This window comes from Chrysochloris asiatica, unplaced genomic scaffold, assembly GCF_000296735.1.
Source record: "Chrysochloris asiatica unplaced genomic scaffold, ChrAsi1.0 scaffold00004, whole genome shotgun sequence".
Taxonomy (NCBI): domain Eukaryota; kingdom Metazoa; phylum Chordata; class Mammalia; order Afrosoricida; family Chrysochloridae; genus Chrysochloris; species Chrysochloris asiatica.
Genome location: NW_006408522.1, coordinates 4172109 through 4192040, shown reverse-complemented (window position 1 = coordinate 4192040; position 19932 = coordinate 4172109). Strand labels below are relative to the sequence as shown.

The following is a 19932-nucleotide window of genomic DNA, read 5'->3' as shown; positions in this document are numbered from 1 at the left end:
ACGGCACTTAACAACAACAAACCTACAATCGATTTCATCATAGTTGGATTAAATTAGAAGTCATCACTCATACATCCTTGCAGAATTAACTTATTCAACAACTAAGATCTGGCTTTCAACTAAACTATGGAAACCTAAACAATTTATTAAATCAAGGGATTGAATGACCTAACGTATTTAGATTCCAGCCAGAATCTTCGTTTTCCCATTCAAGTAGCTTGGTGTAATGGTGTCCCCATCTGGAGTCTCAGTGTTCACCTTTCATTGAGTGGGTCTTTCATTCTTAATGCCAGTAAGTGGAGATGAAGACAGCACAACTGGCAGTTCCTCCAAATGACTTCATCAGGTCCCTCTGCGGCTTCCTGCAGCCAAGTGCTTTTCTCAGAGATATGGGACTCAGGCTCAGATACATTTGGCCAAGCCACTCCAACTCCCTCAGCCTCAGTTTACCCAATTTAAAAATGAGCATCTTTCTTGGCAGATTCTCAGGAGGATTCGAGAATAATGTTTGTCCTATATCTGTCCTGATGTTTAACTTAGCCAGCAAGTGCTCAGTAAAAGTTGTGATTATTATTTTTTGAAAAAAGATGTCAATTTCCATTGCCTACTATTGTAAAATAGACATGAGGGGGATAGAACTGAATATCGGAAAACATGATTACAGAAAACTTGTAAGCCCGTCTTCAGCCTATAACTGATTGGAATACCTTAAAGGGGTTTTAGAACTTGCCCAGTACAATAGACTTCCTGCCGAGTCTTTGTAATGTATAGGACCTTAAGTGGAATCCTGAGCCCCATCCAGAACCTTCTGAGGTGGGACATTCCCACTTGAAAGGACAAGTAGACTAGTCTGGAACAGCTAGAGGAACAGAAGATACTTCTTGAAATAAAGACCAGCAGGAAAAATCCAAAACAAAATGGAAGTCTGATTGGCTACTACAAGAACAAGCAAGTTGTTCACCAGTGAGCCATCAAGGCAAGCAATCAAGTTCCTTCAGGACAAACCCCCCTCCAAGACTAGAACTCAAAGGGAACACATGAGAAGACATAAAAGATTGCTGGTGACCACATTGGTCCACTGGTGAGTGGAAGAGGGGGAAAGGCAGGAATGAAGATGTAGATTGAATTTGACCACGTTCCATAGACTCCCGGTGACCTGGAGATGAGAGAGAGAAGAGGTATGACTGGTTGGTCCAAAGTGTGGTGAGATCTGGGGACTCCAGAGCCTATGGACAAGGCATAGTCACAGAAGGCTAGAGCTGAGAGTGAAGCGTCCAACTGATACTAAGTGAGGGGAGTTGCACAAGAATACCCATTTGACCTAGCCTCAATGACTTGATAATCAGATCTCGACTAGAGGAAGATAAACAATTTTTGTTAAAGGAAACAAGTGTAAATTGCTACAACTTGATGAGCTTGACCTATACTTATGGATATAGTAGCTCAAAATACCAACTGAGAGGGAAGGAATCTTCACATCAAGTATCAATCCTGTACCCTCTGGATACAGGGTTGATAGGGACAGACAACTTAGACATTGGCTGCCTAAAATGGGGGGCCATAAAGGCATGAAGTGACTGGCTTACAAGTCTTCAAGAGGGAGTTTAGTTTCAGAGTGAGTGGGGGAAGGTAGAATCCCCACTGAATAGTTTTCATCTTGTTTAGACGGGTCTGGTGAAAGAGGGGCAGCAGTTAATCTTAAAGTCCAGGAACAGTGGATCCTAGGACCATCAAGGGAGAAGAGCATGAGTGGAATGTGGGACCCTATTCAGAGAAGCAGTGACACTAGAGATGGAGGCAGAGATGAGGACATGGAGAGACAGAGCAGTTGAGGACTCAAGACTCATGGAAAGAGAAAAGCTGTGTGCTGGTGGCCAGGAGGCAGGCTTGCAGAATGTGCCTTTTGGTTGTTTAAATGATTGTATACTCCTGAGTGTTTTTGTGTACATCCCAAACAAAAAACAGGTAATAGAAGCAAACACTTCTGAATGATGATGCACAGAGAAGATTGTAATCATTGCAATGAAATGATGAGTGTAAAACCAATGTTCTCTCATGTAAACTATCACTCAATTCACAATTAAAAAAAAAAAAGGATGCCAAGAACGTAAGAATGTAACTGTGTTGTTTCTTGTACACCTGTCTAACAAGGTAACCTACCCTAATCTGGCCTGAATAGCAGAGATGCTGGGATGAGGCTCCCCCTCAGAGGAAATGCGCCCACTTTCCTACAGAGCCCTCTAAAAAATGTCCATACACTGAGAAAGGATTGCTAAGGAGTACGCTTTCAGGTGCCCAGGTAGGTTTATGGGGAAGACATTTTAAAGCAAGCAGGTTCTTTAGTTCCCGTATGAGACCAGAGAAATCTGAAATCAGTCCGAGTGAGGTGAAGGGCTGCCAGGATAGGTGGAGGCGCCGCAGGAGTGTACTGGAGGTGGGGAGTGATATCAAAAAGAGGAGTCCCTGAGAGGATACAGAAGAAATAACTTCATCACTCAGACCCTCAGATGTCCCAATGGCCTGATTCTTGGGGTTATGGGAGATTCATCTCCAGGCACAAACCCTGGACCCGTCTTCCACCTTGACAACACATGCAGCCTCTGACTGGGGCTGTAGGACTGGGTAGGAGCCCACACTCTGCCAGCCACAGCCCAGCCTTGAGATCTGGATTGAGTGATGAGAGGGGGCAGAAGAGTGCAGAGTGTCTTCCCCTGATGCCTGTGCTCAGTGTCCTGTGGAGGCTGCATTGTCGCTGTCTGATGGGCTGCTCCCAGGTCTTCTCCTGCCAGAGGCTCTAACTTCCCTGGTTCCCATTCCTTCCCAAGTATAGTTTTCTGAGCTTCACATCAATTCAGCAAGCTAGCCTTTCTTTCCTGCCTCGTAATACTGAATCCATTTCTGCTGTTTCCATCCAAGGACCCCCAAAGGGTACAGAGGCTATTGGGATGAGACAGTATTACCATGCTGAAATGGGTCGACCCCAAACTGTGCTGAGTGGAAGGAACAAGTGCCAAAAGCAAGGTGTGACCAGGTTGTAGGCCCCCTGAGTGTGGGACCTGCGTGTGACCTGTTCACAGCTGGAACCTAGACCAGGACTGTGTCCTGTGGACTGATTGGGAGCACCCTAACCCTCACAGGCACCACATTAAAGGTCCTAGAGCTGCCCACTTATTGAGGGAGTGACATCACCCAGGTGGGTGACATCTTCTGCTTCTAGGAGTATCTTCCACTCAGGGCAAAGAAAAGGGATTGTGATATAGAAAAGCTGGATTCCTCAGGCAGAAATTAGTCATGAAATGAACCAGGCTGTGTCCACATCTGAGCCACTCCATCAAGCTGACAAAGGAGTCAATGTAGGAACCAGACCAGACTATACTGTACACACGAAATGGTGATGATTCCCATTCGTTACCATCAAGTCGATTCCAACTCAGCAACCTTGTGGCACAAAGTAGAACTGCCACATCTTTCTCCCAAAGAACGGTTGGTGGGTTTAAACTGGTGACCTTTTGGTTATCAACTGAGCGCTTTAACCTCGGTACCACCAGTGTTCTTTTTTGGGATCATCAATAGCAATAAATGTGAATAACCACCACTGATCCAGGGCTTACTACATCAATGATCTTTCTCCCAACAATTCTACATGAAAGGGACAATTACCGCCTGTACTTTATAGGTGAGGAAACCCTCAGAGAGGATATGTAAAAAGCCTAAAGTTGCACAACTGGTGAATGGCAAAATCAAGACGTAAACCCAGGTGGATTTCTTGAAACCACAGACTTTAGCTTTGCTTCCTCCACCAGACTCAGTCAGAGTGAAGGTCTGAGCCCCCAGAGCCCCTCTGAACCACCACAGCACTGAGTCCCCACATCAGTAGTCTACCAGAAGGTTCCTGAGCACCCAGATTTCATGTTCCCTAAGAACAGGCATAGACAGCTGCTTTTGTCATGTTCTAATACTCCCCCATTGGTGATTGTACATTTTAGTGGTTATTGTTGCTTTTTTATTGATCAAAGACACCAGTAGCTGTCAGTGCATACTCCTGCTGTGATCTGTTTTTGACCACCTAGCACTGATACCTTTCTACTCCAGGGTAGAGAACCTAAACAATTATAGTCAATTCCAAAGTCCCTTGACAATCCCCACCAGAGCATGTGTGTGGTAAATATGTTGCTGTTGTTAAGTGCTGTTGAGTTGGTTCCAACTCATAGTGACTCTGTTTAGTGTTTCTGAGGAGTGGCTAGTGTATGTGAACCACCGACTGTTTTGGTTTGCAGTCCAGTGCTTATTCTAAGAAGCCCTGATGTGGCACTGTGACTAATGCACTGGACTGCAAAGTCAGTTTGAACCATGAGGTCAGTAGTTCAAGTTCACCAGCTGTCCCTTGGAAACTATACTGGGTTGCTATGGGTTGGAACTGACTTGACGGCACTGTACAACAACAAGAAGCTTATCCTACAGTGCTACAGCAGAGATGTCGAAACATCTGCCATTTCAACATTCTTCACATGGATTGTTCAGTGACCTTAAATATGTTCATTTGGTTCATCTACCATCATTCCCAAATCTTTCCATTACCCTTACCCCTTGCTGCCAAGTCAATTCTAACTCATAGCAACCCCACAAAACAGAGTAGAATTGCTCCATAGGGTTCCCAAGTCTATAATCTTTATGGAAACAAAGTGCAACGTCTTTTCCCCATGTTAGCAGTTGAGCGCTCAATCACTGTGCCATCGGAGCTCCTCCTATCACCTTGTTGTTCTTAAGTGCCTCGAGTCGGTTCCGACTCATAATGACTCTTTATAGGGTTTCCAAGGAGCAGCTGGAGTCCTGGTGTAGTGCTGTGGGTTAATGCGCCAGACTGCACAGCCTTTTGAACTAGAAGGTTGGCGGTTCAAGCTCACCAGCCACTCCTCAGAAACCCTATGCAGGGTCACTATGGATCGGAACCGACTCGATGGCACTTAACAACAATAACAAGGAGCAGCTGGTGAATTTGAACAACTGACCTTGTAGTTCCATCGGACCTTGTGGTGCAGTGCATTATTTCTCAGTGCCATACCAGGACTATCACTCTGAATGTCCCCTAAACTTGTCTTCATTTCCCCCTCTCTTCCACCCACCCCTGCAGCCACTAATACACTTTGATCTCTGTGCACTTCTCTATTACAGATAGATATTGCATGTAAGTGGGGTCGTACATTTGTGACTGACTTGTTTCACTTTGTTTTTAGGGTACTAGTGTTGTAGCATGTATCAGACCTTCATTTGTCTTTAATGGCTGAATAGTATTCCATTGTATGTATATATCTCCTTTTAAATAACATGCATATATATGTTGTTTTTGTTGTTAAGTACCACCAAGTTGATTCTGACTCATAGCAACCCTATATAGGGTTTCCAAGGATTGGCTTGTGAATTTGAACTGCAAACCTTGAAGTTCAAAGTGACCTTGAGGTCAAGTGTTTATCTTACAGTGTGGTACCAGAATTCATATATAATTGTGTGCTGTTTTTTTTTTAAATATTTTATTGTGAATTGTGTGATAGTTTATACGGGAGAACATTAGTTTTACATTCATTTCATTGCTGTGGTTACAATCCCCTCCATGCATCATTAACCAACCAGAGGGTATACACTACAAGCCTGTCCCCCGGTCATCAGCACACAGCCCCTCTCCCCCTCTGGGTCTAAAGTCCCCAACAGCTCCATCTCTCCAAGTCGTCGTCTCTGCATCCATCTAAGGCATCACTGCTTCTCTGGGTAGGGTCCTGCTCTCCGCTCTTCTCCCTTGATGGTCCCAGGGACCTCTGCTCCTAGGCTGAAAAGTTAATCACTCCCCTCCTTGCTACAAAACATCTACCTTTACAATTCCAACCCTCATAAGCAGTCCAGATAACAATTATTCACTATTGTATCATAAGAGATCCATCTGGATTTCATTTCATCAGCCCCGCCTAGACAGATTGTATACTACTCAGTGGAGATTCTACTTTCCTCCATGCCCTATGAATCTAACTTCCCTCTTGAAAGCTTACAAGCCAGTCACTTCTTGCCTTTGTAACCCCCTCAGTTTGAGTAGCCAATGTCCAAGTTGCCCATCCCGGTCTACTCTGTGTATGGAGGGGGTGGGAATGATCCTTGCTGTAAAGATTTGTTCCCTCTTTTGAGCTACTGCATCCATAGGTGTAGGTCAAGTTCATCAAGTTGTATCAGATTACTCTTTTTTTCCTCTTCTAGTTGAGCTCTGATCATCCAGTCATTGAAGCCAGGTCGTGGGTATTATCTGCAAGTATGGGTGTTCTTGTGCATATGCCCTCTCTTCTTATCAGCTGGACGCTTCACTCTCCACTGTAGTCCTCTGTGGCTATGTCACTGACTCTGGGTCCAAGAGTCCCCAGATCTTGCCACACTGCTGGCCAACCAGGTCTCCACCTGGATTCACAGGAGTCTATCGAATGTTGTAGGGCTTAGCTCGCAGCTTCATTGCTGTTTTTCCCTCACATCCCCTTATCGGTGATGAACGTGGTCACCAATCTGAGCGTGTATTCCCATTGAATCTTAGTCTTGGAAGGGGGTTTGCTCTGAGGAGACCTGACCACTTGTCTTGATGGTTCCTGGATGAGCAACTTGGCTTGTTCTTGTAGTAGTCAATCGGTCTGCCTATATTGTTTCGTATGTTTCCTGTCGGTCTTTCAAGAAGTATCTTCTGTTCTTCTAGCTGCTCCAGGCTGATCTGCCTGTCCTTTCAAGTGGAAATTTCCCACCTCTGAAGATTCTGGATGCTGTTGAGGATTCTACCTGGAGTCTTATGTAATGCTCCACAGGAAGCCTCCTTCACTGGGCACATTGTAGCCCCATTTTAGGTATTCCAATCAGTTATAGGCAGAAGACGGACTTACAACTGTCTATGGTGATATTTCTGGCTATTTCTTTCTCTCCCCCTACAGTGTCTATTTTATAATGGTATGCAAGGGAAACCAAGATTCAAAAGACAGCCAAGCATCTTAACATTATTTCTCCCATTATCCCCATTCCAACTATGTCTCAATCCCTCTATCCCTGAGTCCTGTTGTTCCAAGGTTGTGCATATATCATTATTTACCTCTATCCCACTTAGCCCATGCAAACCTACCTAATTGTTCTCCCATCCACTTTGTTCTTCCACAGTTTGTTCATCCATTCTTCAATTGATGGGCACTTTGGCTGTCTCCATCTTTTTGCTATTGTAAATAGTGCTGCTATGAACATTGGTGTGCATATATCTACTCGTGATATAGCTCGTATTTCTTGTGGGTAAATACCAAGTAGAAGAATTGCTGGATCATAAGTATTTCTATTTCCAACCTTGTGAGGAAGCGCCATATTGCTTTCCAGAGAGGTTGGACCATTTTGAGGTCCCACCAACAATGCAGGAGTATCCCAGTCTCTCCATATCCCCGCCAGCATTTATTGTCCTCTACTTTTTTTTATCTTTGCTGTTTACTTGGCCTCTTGTAGCTTTGATGTAGAGGGTCTGTGTAGTGTCTGTGCTTAGTCCATCACATTGCTGGAGGTCTCTAGCTTTTTGAGGAACTGCCAAACTCTTTTCCACAGTGGCTATTCCATTTTAGAATCCCATCAGCAATAGATGAGGGTTTCCAATTTCTCCACAATATCCCCATTCATCAAACTTTTTGATAAACTGAATGTAGTTTGTGGATGATTTCTTCTCTGTCAAAACGTCCTTGGCTGGAACTTTAGCCCAGGCCCAAACTGAAAAAGCTTCAACTGAGGCCACCAGCATTTTCCCCTATATCCTTCCATGTGTATTCTCTAGTGTGTTGTTGTCTGGCTACTGGGTGATGTGATTTACCGTGTCATTTCATGTTAGTCATCACCCACAGATACCTCACTTCCCAAACAACCCAACTCACGTAAGATGTTGTAATAGCCAGTGTGGTAGAAACCAACAATGGTGTGTATGTGCACAAGTGAAAAAGGGTAAGAGAGAGCAAGCAGGAGCAAGCCTTCCTGATAGGCATTCCAGTCCCAGGCAGAGCTGGGACTTTTAACGAGAGCAGAAGATTCACAGTTCTTAGCATAATTCACACGTTTATTTGTCTTAAATAAATAGTCTGACAACATTCATTTCATTGCTCTCAAATATTCTCCCTTGCAGGATAGCAGCTTTAATATGGCACACATGTTTAGTGTATGCTCTCGTGTTAGGCCCAGGAGGTGCTTATCTGAGCTCTGCTGGACTGGGATGGGCTTCACTGGAGAAATATCCCCTGAGTTCCGGTTCTTTGGTCTGGGCTTGTACTCCTCTCCCCCAGTTCTCTGACCTGACTTCTCCCCAGGTCCCCTAAGAGAGGCCTGGTCGTGTTCTCAGTGCCTGGCTGGGTTGCCTCTCCCCTCTGCAGCACAAAGGGAGCAAGCAGCATTCAGAACCCTGTGCTCTTTGGCCAGCCCACACACACAGCTTTGTCCTCTGACACCTTCCCAGCTGGCACAGAAATAGTTATTCCTGGCCCTTGAAGCAGCTCACCCAGGGCAAAGGGGAGGAATCAGCTGCTAGGAGACAGTCACCCTTCCCCAGCTACCCCTAGGGACCTGCCCCACCAGTGAGCAGGAGGATGGGGAAACGCGTTGGTCTTCTCTTTGGGGCTGAGCTCAGATGTTGGGATCCACATTCTGGTCCGAGGTTGCCTCTTCATCATTTGGGGACTCCTGGATCCAAGCCAGAGAAGCTAATTATGGATATGTTGTTCCTTAGGGCCTCAGCCTGGGGCCAGCATCTCCTTCCCTTTGCCTAGTCCCCAACAGAGTCAGCAGAGAGTTCTACTGATCCCCACTCCAGGGTCCCACTGGGTGTTCCTCAGTCCTACCCCACAGCCCCACCCCTCTGCAGTCATATAGCCCACCATTGGGTGACTCCCTATTACCAGACTGAGCCCCCTGTCCCGCTGCAGGTTAGCATAGAAGCGTAGCACTCGGGGGTCGCAGGATACCACCATGGGGTCAAAGTCCAGCACACGCAGACCTTGCAGACTGCGGGCCCGAGAAAGGGCCACATAGGCTTGGCCATTGGCAAACACACGGCCCAGAGAGATCTCCACACAATCTAGAGACATGCCCTGGGAGATGGAGGAACAGAGATGAAGTCTCCTCAGCCTGAAGCCCTTGTGCCCCAAAGTCTGACCCCATTGTTGCCAGCCCAGCTTCCACCCCTGGGTCTCTTCACCCAGTCCAGAGATGTTAGAAGCAGAGGTCATGGGCTGACAGCAGATGGGTGCCTGAGGAAGGACGTTCCTACAGATCTAGGATAAGAGTTGAGGTTTAAGGGTGAAAGGAAAAAGCTCAGCCTTGGAGCAGAATCCCGGCTCTGCCACTCACTAGCTGTGTAACCTTGGACACGTTACTTAACCTCTTTGAACTTCAGCGTCTTCCTCTGTAACATGGGAATGATAATTATATCGATACTTCATATCGACGCAGGATTAAATTGAACATATCTAGTTGTTATTGTTCTTAAGTGCCGTCAAGTCAGTTTCAACTCATAGCAACCCTGTATAGAGTTTCTGAGAGCGGCTGGTGAGTTTGGACCACCAATGTTGTGATTTAAACTGACTGTGCAGTTTAGTGCTTATCCTACAGTGCCACACCAGGACACAGGGGGCTCACGACACGGTGGGGTGGAGAGGGCAGAGGAAAGTACATGTGTCTGGGAATGGCAGAGAATGGGGCGGGTAGAAAATACACTAAAGGAAGGTTTCTATACTCCTGGGTCCCGAGTTTTCCATCCAGGGTAACTTCAATCCCCATAAAGCCTCCAAGACCACGCCCCCCACAAACAGCCCTCAAGGTATCCCAGGCCTATCTTGTCCACCCTCTGCCCTGTCCCCACCCCAGCCCTGGGTGTTCACCTGGCTCTTGTGGATGGATATTGCCCAGGCCAGCTGGAGGGGCAGCTGCTGCCGGCTGAGGAGCTGACCTCCAGTGGCTTGCACCGTCCAGCGGTCAGCACGAATGACCTCGGTGACTCCACACAGGAATCTTACCTGGGGCAGCCCTGAAAAGGCATGGAGAAATCTAAGCTTTCAGCCATGCTTCAGGGCTCACAGTGGGAGCAGGGGCCTTCTCCTCACTGCTGCACAGCCAAAGTGGGGCAGGAGGACTGCCACTTCCCCCATCACTTACCTCTCCCCTCGGCCTCAAACCCAACAACCACCCCTCGGGCCCCATTCACTAGGCCTCGAGACACTGCCAGGTTCTTCACCAGCATCACCTACAAGAGTAAAAGAAAAGGAGGAAAGGAGCCGGCCTCACCTCCAGGGGGCACTGTGCTTAGAGGCTGGAGCCACGTGGCTGTCCCTGATTGGCTGTGATCCTTGGGTCCCAGTTTTTCCCTTGTTGCCAAAGGAAGATACCATGTATTCAGGGGACGTTAGGAGGTAGTAGTAAAGATCGGTGAAGTAGCAGGTATCAGCGCGTGAGTAAGGGTCCCTGAGTAAAGAGCTCTGTTGGTGCTATGGAATAAGCATTGAGCAGCAAGCACAAGTTACGAGGTTTAACCCATCATTTGCTCTATGGAGCAAGATGAGACTGTCTGCTCCTGTAAAGATTGATGTCTTGAAAATCCTATATAGGTATGTAAGTGGGCCACAGTGTTGAGGAATAACCCCCAGTTTCTACCATCTTCACCCCGGCACACTGTACTTGCTTTTTTCCTAGTGGATGCCCTTTGGGATCTGAAGAAAGTCTCCCATTCCATTTACCCCCCACGGGTGGAAGCAGGGACCTTACATTTTAGTGTACAGCACAGAAGACAGTCATATGGAGCTGTCACTTGCACCTCATGTTACAGATGATGAAACTGCACTTCAGTAAAGGAAAGGACTTGCCCAAGGCAACTCTGCTTGGAGCTCTCGGGGAAGGAGGAAAGGGCAGTGGAAAGCTGAAGAGTGAAAATAGGAGGGAGGAAGGTTGGGTGTGGTCATGCCTGGGCCTACTGGTTGAGGAACTGCCTGGGCAGAAGGCAAGAAACAAGGAGGTCATGCAGGACAAACCAAGTTCCCAGGGTCTAGGTCCTGCTTCCCACTTACCTGGGCTCCCAGCTTTAGCTGAAGGAGCTGACTAGCAGGACATTGGGCATTCAGTGTCCGGGCCTGCTCTGGGTCACTGTCCAGAGCCTCAAAGCTGTGCAGCTCACCTGGGAAAAGTCAGGAAAAAATAGATAGTAAATCACTGAATTGTGATTTAGTTTCCAAAAACTTGCTAGATGGGGGTGTGGTGGAGGAAAAGGGGTCTGGTGGCTAAAGAAAGGGCTCTGTGGAGACAGTTTAGGCTTAGCTGAGGCCTTGGAACTAGAGATCTGGGTTCAAGTGTCAGTTCAAGCACTTATTGGCCGATTCGCTATACCCATCTGCAACTATAAGGGCCTTTATGGCTACTGAGTCTGACAGCATGGATTTCCAAAAGACCTCATGGATGGGCTGCAGGGAGCTCCCGCAGCTGGCTCTGCCCAATCCTAGCACCCTGCTCACCTGGCAGGTCCTGTAGCCGCCTCTCATTGGTGAGGACCACATCATCATGGTGAGTGCAGAGCCTCGTGGCCACAATCCCGTCCCGTCCCACCTTGTGGGCAGCCGTGGCCTGGAGTTGGCGGGTCATTTCAGCTGAGCACCTGTGGGGGCCAGGCTGTCAGGGCAGCGCCCACATGAACGCAGGGAATGTGGGTCTATGACCCAAGTAGCATGTCATGAGCCAGACTTTGGGCTGGAAAGGACAATTTGCTAGCCGCTTTTTGTTCTGTCCCTTCCTCACTTGGACCCCAGACATGGGGAATGAGCATGAAGAAGGGGCGGGGCGTGCTGGGCTGGACTCATGGGTGGACAGGTAGGAGAAACTACTTGAGGTAGTTGGTGAGAGAGCACAGACCAGAGGTTTGGAAGATTTAGATAAGGAACCTGGGACTCAGATCAGCCTCTAGGGGATAATCCTCTAGCCCCCTGCCCTTGCATGCTGCCTTGGGGGCAAAACTCCAGCCTGTGTTCTCTTTTCCCCAGTCTCAAGCTTGGATACAGCAGCTGCTCAAATAGGAGAAGGGGTACAGCTTGGGGACCATCTACCTGCTCTACCACCGAGCCTTCCTCTCATGCCCCATGTGTACTAGACACCTTCCTACCTGCCTCCCGCATCTGTGTAAGAAGACCCCTCACCATCTCATGCCCAGCTGAACCTGTCTTTCATGGCCCAGCTTTGGACCTATTTCTTCTACCCTCCTGGCCTCCTTTCCATTCTCCCATTAGAATAGCCACTGCGTTCCAGTCTTTTGTCCTGGCTGGGGAGGCCCTATGTCTACAGGGCTGTCCACCTCCCCACCAAGTGGTCCTCTTAGACTCTAACAGCAGAAGGAACTTGAATTTTGGAGTCAAGACAGACTTGACTTCCAATCCCAATTAGGCCACTTTGGCTGTCTATTGCCTATGTCTTTGGTCAGGTTACGTCACCTCTTTGAACCCCAGTTTCTGCATCTGTAAAATGGCTTATGAACATCTCTGAATTCCTTCTATGTATCTATCTGCCATCTTTCCCTTGTCCTGCCCAAGGCTCCTCTCCCTGTAGGACAAACATTTCTCCCTGTTCCCAGTGTTTCTCTTTCACCCTGTGGTCCCTTCCCTTTTCACAAGGGCCCACCTGCCCAGCCTCACAGCCTGCAGCAGAGAGATGAAGGTCTGGTCTGCCTGTCTCCATACTTCAGTCAGCTCCAGGGTCACTGGAACACACCTCCTCCAGCTCTTGGCCTGGTGGGGTAGGGATGAGTCAGGGAGCAGAGCTGACCCCCACGTGGCGGAGGGGGTGGGCCAGAGGGTGAGCAGTACCTGGAAACAAAACTGTGGGGGCTGAGAGCCCTTGGTCACAGGTGGCAATTGTAGGAAGTCCCCACAGATGATGAGCTGGATCCCTCCAAAGGGTTTGTTCTGTTGCCGGACAGCTCTGGGGAAGGGCATGGGGTGATTTAGGGTCTGGGGTGGACAGGTTCCCCACATCAAGACCACCAGACTCTAGACTTTACTTTCTGTCCGCACTTCATACACTGACCTGGCCACAGCCTCCAGCTTGTCAAACAGGTCTGCCTCCACCATGGAAATCTCATCAATGACCAGCCGCTGGCAGTTCAGCCAGCCCTGCCGCACACCTGGCCGCTGGGCCAGGGCCACACACTGGGCCAGGGGGGCTCTGCCGGAGCCAATGCCTGTGAGTGACATTATTTAGCCTTGACTGAGCCCCTAGCCCCCTTTCAACTCATACTCCCTTCCCTTTCCCACAGGTCTGGCTTGCTCCTAGTTCAAGCCCCAGAGACGCCCACTTACCTGCAAAGGCATGGAGGGTAGTACCCCCAATGTGACAGGCTGCCACCCCAGTGCTGGCAGTGGCCACAGTGCCTGTGGGAGGCAGTGAGCCCAAGATACGCTTCAGCAAGTATGACTTCCCTGTCCCTAAGCAGAGGACAAAGTCAGAGCCATTTGCCCTTCCATGTCCCTTGCTCCTCCACCCCTGCTCTGTCCTCTATTACCTGCACTTCCAGTGAAGAAAATGCTCTGGCCTTTCAGGACGACCCTCAGCACGGCAGCCTGTTCCTTAGAAAGCTGTGGCTTGGTGCTGGGCAAGCTCAGCTTCTTCACAGGCAGGGGCCACCTTGGGGCTTCCTGGGGGAAGTAGGGGACAAAGTTACCTAAGGGTCCCCTCCCTAATGTTGCTCCCATTCTTGGCCTGGGTATAATACCAGGCCTGGAAGCCCTTTGTTTCCTTGCTGGCCTCACTCCTTAGAGTCCTTGGGCAGAGATGAACTGGGATGTGTCCCCAGCCCTGGTTCATCTGGAGATGGTGGCAGCAGGGCTCTCCAGGCCTCTCCCTGAGGAAGGAACTCGCCTCTGGTGCCCTTCCACCCCTTGTGTGGATCTGGATCTTTCTCCAGCTCCTTCCGCAGGGTTGTCTAACCTTCTGCCCGCTTACCCAGCCTCTTCTTACTTCCTGTCACAAACCTGTTTCTCTCACCTCAGAACAGGCAAGCAAAACCCTCTCTAGTCAGGGACCTTTCTTACTACATCTCCATCTTCACTGCTGCTGTATCTCATAGGCCTATCGTCTGCATACACCTGTCCCAGTTCACCAGCCCTGTCAAAGTCTGACTGCCTCTCTACCTCATCTTATTGGAGGGTTTTGCTGACCACTTCACTCTCCCAAAGTTTCTCTCTTTTCTTGGGCTACTTTCATTTTCCTTCTCAGGCTTCCTTCTCTGCTTCTTTGCATGTGGATGCTCCCCAAGGCTCTGGCCTGGGCTCCCTTTTCCTGCTCTGTCTTACCCAGTCTCAAAGAATTGCACTATGAGAAAACATGCATAGTTCCCACATGCCCCTCCTACTCAAATGGGCATATCCGCTGAGATAACCAGCAGCCTCTTCAAATACCACCACCCCTATTATCTTCCATTCAAATTTGGGCCTACTTAGTCTTTTCCTGTTATAAAAATGCCACACTCATTCCCAAAGGTGCTTTCCCTTTCCTGTCCTCACCTTAAAGTGTCCGGTTCCAGTTTGGGGCTTCTTCGACAACTTCACTGGAGTGGCCACTGGGGGTCGGGTAGCCGCCGCGCGTCGCAGCTCCTCAGGCTGAACAGGGCTGATGGTGACAAAATCACGGGGCCGCGGGCCTAGCAGCTGCGCTCGGGCAGGGGCAGGCCCGGGGCCTGGGGCAGCCAGCAGCTTGAGGCGGAGAGTTCGTAGGAAGCGCCGCAAGCGGTCCGGGGGGCAGTCGGAGAGCAGCAGCTGCACGGCGCCGGCGCCCGGCCGGGGAGCGCCTTCTGCGGAGAGACGCAGAGCGCTGCGCCCCGTTGCAGCGAAGCGAGTGAAAAGGCGAGCGGCACGCAGGGGGAAGCAGCGCGGACGACCCGCTGGCCCCGGCGCCTGCAGCCGCAGCATTAGTTCGCGGCGCTCATTGCGTCCCAGGCTCAGTTCTGCTGTGCGCAGGGACTGACGTTTTCGTGGCTGCCCGCCGGGGCTTAATTCCTCCACCGCCACGCGGCATCGCAGCTCCGCATCCTCGCACTGTGCTGCCTCGGTTTCGGTGCCCGACAGCATCGCAGAAGCTGGTCTGCGAATGGACGGGAACGCAGGGGTCACGGTGGGCTCAGGGGCATATTGGGAGGTATAAAGTTAGAGGATCCGGTTGAGGACACATGGGTTACAAATTCTGGAGCGGCTGATGGGCGGTGTCACATGCACCCAAGATTTTGGAACATATTGGCTGGAGAATGGAGACCCCTCCCAAGAGATCCAGGGTGTAAACGGGAATCCTTAGGGACCACTCTCTAGGAAGCAGGGAAATTCCACGTGATAAGGGCAGGGGGCTGCCAGGTAATAAGAACCTTCTGTCTTCCAAATACAGGTCTTGGTTTAACTGTTCTCATCATTCCTTGTGTATAAGTGGAAGCTCATGCTTTTCCTTTATAAGTCACAAAGGTGAGTCTGTGCTTCCCACTTCATTCCGTCTGACCCCATTTATTTGCACCCTCCCGGCAGAGATTCTAACTAACTCTTACAGGGGTGGGGAACGTATGTTGTTGATAAATGTCGTTGAATTGGTTCCAACTCATAGTGACCCTATATAGGGTGTCCGAGGAGCAGCTGGTGAGTTTCAGCCGCCTACCTTGCAGTTCAAACCGACCTTGAGGGCCAGTGTTTATCCTACAGCACCACACCAGGACTCCCGAGGGCCATATAAGGTCGGCGAAATCATTTGGTAAGGCCCTGCCAAGGCAATAGCAGTTCCAGTCATCATTTTGTTGTTGTTGTTAAGTGCCATCGAGTCGGGTCCGACCCATAGCGACCCTGTACAGGGTTTCCGAGGGTGTAAATCATTTAGGGATGAGTTAATTAAATGTTTGATCAAATATAGCACCCTAATTTTTAAATAGATAATTTTGCATGGTCTGGGCATGATGTTATAAATTTTGGCAGAAAAAAAGTTCCCAACCCTTGCAAGAAGAATTTAAACTCTCCAACTCCCCACCTCGGGTTCAGGCGGACACTCTCTTATTCTTCTGCTCTCGTGCTCTGTAGCTCCGGCAAACGGACGAACAAAATAACTTGAGCGGATCTGGCTGGGGATGCAAAACTCTGCAACTAGGAATTTTCAAATACTCGGGGTAGAACCTTACCCTATCACCAGACGGAGCTTTAAATTCTTCAGCCAATCAGAGGTAGGGGATTGTCAATAGGCGTGTCTTTAGTTGGGTGCTGACGCCCGCAGCTCGGCCTGTACTAATCACACGCAGGAGGGACGCAGTTGATTGTTATGGAGCATACTAAGTGTAGTGCGGAGTCCTGGTCGCTATGAGTCGAATCCGATTCAACAGAAGTGTAGTGAACGTATGAGCGGAACTGGTGCTGGGCCCCGCGTTGCGTCTAGTGATGTGCTCTAACGTCTTTCTGAAGATTAATTCAGAACCCGCCTCCATATCGCTCTTCTAGAACCCGCTGGGATCGCCGAGACTTGGGGAAGAGCTGCCTCCGGTCTTCCTTATCCCAGTTTCTGCTCTGAGAACCACTGACAGTCTCCCAACTCTTTCCACCCTGCTCTGCTTTTGAAAGGGTCGTTTTCAGAAGGTGCCAGGTGCCCCGAGGTTACAAGGGAAACGTGTGAGCCTGTGTTCAGGGAATTCTTCTCTCCTGTTGCACAGGACACTTGGGGAATTTATTTTTAATTATCTTCATTGAAGCTTGGAATTACATGGCTGGAAGGGATCTTCGAAGTGAGTCTAGCCCCTCATTTTACACATTTTGATAACTAAAGTGGATTGAATTACTCTCATAGTTCAAATGATGAAAAACCCGGCGCCAAAAGGTGTTACTCAAGGTCATATAGTACTTTTAAAAAACCATGCTTTGAAACCAGACCTAGCCGAAGAGACTGCTGGTTTAACTATCCTACACCGGTCCCAGATGACTAGCCTGACTTCATTTAAGGAATGGGACTGAGCCCCTGAATTGTCCCAGCCCTGTCAGATAGATAATACTCTAAGCAGGTTTTCTTAACCTCTCAGCTTTTGCTGCCTTAGGTAAAATTGGGAGAAAGATGAAAATGTTCTGAAATGTCCTGATGGTTATGCTCTTTGACTATACTAAACACCATTGAAATGTACACATAGATGAGTAAATTGTTTTATGTGTGAATAATATCTCAATAAAGCTACTATCAAAATATCATGAGAAATGTTTTTCCTATTCAGTGTAGTCAACTTAGTGTCTTAGGTCATTACCAATGAGGAAACAAATAAATTAAGAAAAATTCTCAAAGTTACTGTTGGTTGGTTGGTTGGTTGCCGTGGAGCAGAATAATGACCCTTGCAAAGATGTCCTTGTACTAATCACCAGAATTTATGAATGGGTTACTTCCCATAGCAAAAAGTGAATTTGCAGATGTGATTAAATTAAGGATTTTAAGAAGGGAGATTATCATTTGGGTCCTTGTAAGGAAAACAAGGGAGGAAGAAGAATTAGGCAAGGAGAAATGTCTGAATAAGAAGTCAGAGATTGAAGATGCTACCCTGCTGATTTTTAAGATGGTGAATGGAGTCATGAACCAAGGACTATAGAGGCCACTAGTACTTAAATCCGGAGTCCTGATGTGGTGCTGTGGGTTAATGCACCAGACTGCAAAGCCATTTGAACTGCAAGGTTGGTGGTTCAAGCTCATCAGCTGCTCCTCAGAAACCCTATACAAGGTCGCTATGGGTCAGAACCGACTCGATGGCACTTAACAACAACAGTACTTAGATCCACCACTCCTCTGTCAGTTTGTCATCCTTAGGTAGCTTTCATATTTCTGGAAGCTATACCACCTGTATTTTAAATACCAGGAGGGTCACTCAGGTTGGACAGGTTTCAGCTAAGCTTCCAGACTAAGACAGACTAGAAAGAATGAGAGGCGGACTACTCCTGAATGTTTAGTCACTGAAAACCTTACAAATAGCAGTGGAATACGATCAGATAGCTCCAGAATTTTGTCAGATATAGTGCCAGAAAATGAGCCCCTCAGGTTGGAAGGCACTGAAAATATGACTGGGGAAGAGCTGCCTCCTCAAATTAGAGTTGACCATGATAATGCAAATGGAGTAAAGCTTTTGGGACCTTCATTTGCTGATGGACAGCAATTCAAAATGAGTAGAAACAGCTGTAAACATTCATTAATAGTCAGAATATGGAATGTGTAGAAATATGAATCTTGAAAAATTGGAAGTTGTAAAAAATGAAATGGAATGCATAAACATTGATATCCTAGGTATTAGTGAGTTGAAATGGATTGGTATTGGCCATTTTGAATCTGACAGTCACATGGTTTAATATGTCATTCATGACATATTGAAAAGGAATGGTATCACATTTATTATCAAAAAGAACATTTCAAGATCTGTCTGTGATAGGATAATATCCATAGCTGTCTGTGATAGGATAATATCCATAACTGTCTGTGATAGGATAATATCCATATGCCTACAAGGAAGACCAGTTATACCACTATTATTCAAATTTATGCACCAACCACTAAAGCTAGTAATGATGAAATTGAAGAATTTTATCAACTTTTTCAGTCTGAAATTGACCAAACATGCAATCAAGATGTATTGATTATTACTGGTAATTGGAATGCAAAGGTTGGAAACAAAGAAGAAGGATCTGTAGTAGTAAGAAAATATGGCCTTGGTCACAGAAATGGTACTAGAGATCACATGATAGAATTTTACGAGACCAATGATTTCTTCATTGCAAATACCTTTCTAAAACAACATAAAAGAGGACTATGACTATACCCATGGACCTCACCAGATGGAATACATAAAAATCAAACTGACTACATCTGTGGAAAGAGACAGTGGAAGAAGATCCATATCGCCAGCCAAAACAAGACCTGGGGACACTGTGGAAGAGACCATCAGTTGCTCATATGCAAGTTCAGGCTGAAGCTGAAGAAAAATTTACAAGTCCACAAAACCCAAAATATGACCTTGAACATATCCCACCTGAATTTCGAGACCATCTTAAGAACAGATTTGATGCATTAGACACTAATGCCCGAAGACCGGAAGAGTTGTGGGTTGGCATCAAAAACATCAAACAAGAATAAAGCAAAAGGTCATTAAGACAAGAAAAAAGGAAAAGATCAAAATGAATGTCATAAGTGACTCTGAAACTTGCTCTACAGCATAGAGATGCTAAAGTAAAAGGCAGAAATGAAGAGGTTAAAGAGCTGAAAAGAAAACTTCAAAGGGCAGCTTGAGAAGGCAAAGTCAAATATTATAATGAAATGTGCAAAGACCTAGAGTTAGAAAACTGAAAGGGAAGAACATGCTCAGCATTTCTCAAGCTGAAAGAACTGAAGAAAAAATTCAACCCTCAACTTGCAATATTGAAGTATTGAATATTGAATGATGTAGAAAGCATCCAAAGAAGATGGAAGGAATACACAGTCACTAGACCAAAAAGAAAATGGTTAGTGTTCAGGCAATTCAAGAGGTAGCATATGATCAAGAGCCAATGATACTGAAGGAAAAGGTCCAAGGTGCACTGAAATCATTGGCAAAGAACAAGGTTCCAGAAATTGAAGGAATAAAAATTGAAATCTTTCAACAAAGTAAGGGAGCACTGGGAACACTCGTTCATCTATGCCAAGAAATTTGGAAGATAGCTACCTGGCCAACTTTTTGGAAGAGATCTATATTTGTGTTCATTCCAAAGAGAGGTGATCCAATGGAATGGGGAAATCATTCAACAATGTCATTAAATCATATGCAAGTAGAGTTTTGCTAAAGATAATTCAAAATGGCTACAGCAGTACATTGACAAGGAGCTGCCAGAGGTTCAGGCTGGATTCAGACAGGGACAATGT

At 47.4% G+C, this 19932-nt stretch overlaps 1 protein-coding gene across 1 annotated transcript; it reads right to left on the bottom strand.

The window, feature by feature from the left end:
* Positions 1 to 8655: 8655 nt before the first annotated feature.
* On the bottom strand, positions 8656 to 15125 carry PIF1 (PIF1 5'-to-3' DNA helicase). The gene is made up of 12 exons (XM_006831537.1): positions 14562 to 15125; positions 13562 to 13694; positions 13359 to 13484; positions 13087 to 13240; positions 12867 to 12981; positions 12682 to 12788; positions 11529 to 11668; positions 11088 to 11194; positions 10183 to 10270; positions 9909 to 10054; positions 8928 to 9119; positions 8656 to 8712 (listed from the first exon to the last, which is right to left on the bottom strand). Exons 1-12 carry the CDS (start codon positions 15123 to 15125, stop codon positions 8656 to 8658), a joined length of 1929 nt encoding a protein of 642 aa, XP_006831600.1.
* Between the last annotated feature and the right edge of the window lie 4807 nt (positions 15126 to 19932).

Coding starts and splice junctions, on each gene's coding strand:
- PIF1 (XM_006831537.1), bottom strand. CDS start 15,125: ATGCTGTCGGGCACCGAAACCGAGGCAGCACAGTGCGAGGATGCGGAG. Junction 11,669..12,681: donor CAGGCTGTGAGGCTGGGCAG/GTGGGCCCTTGT, acceptor TGGCCCCCACAG/GTGCTCAGCTGAAATGACCC. Junction 10,055..10,182: donor GTTTGAGGCCGAGGGGAGAG/GTAAGTGATGGG, acceptor ATGCCTTTTCAG/GGCTGCCCCAGGTAAGATTC.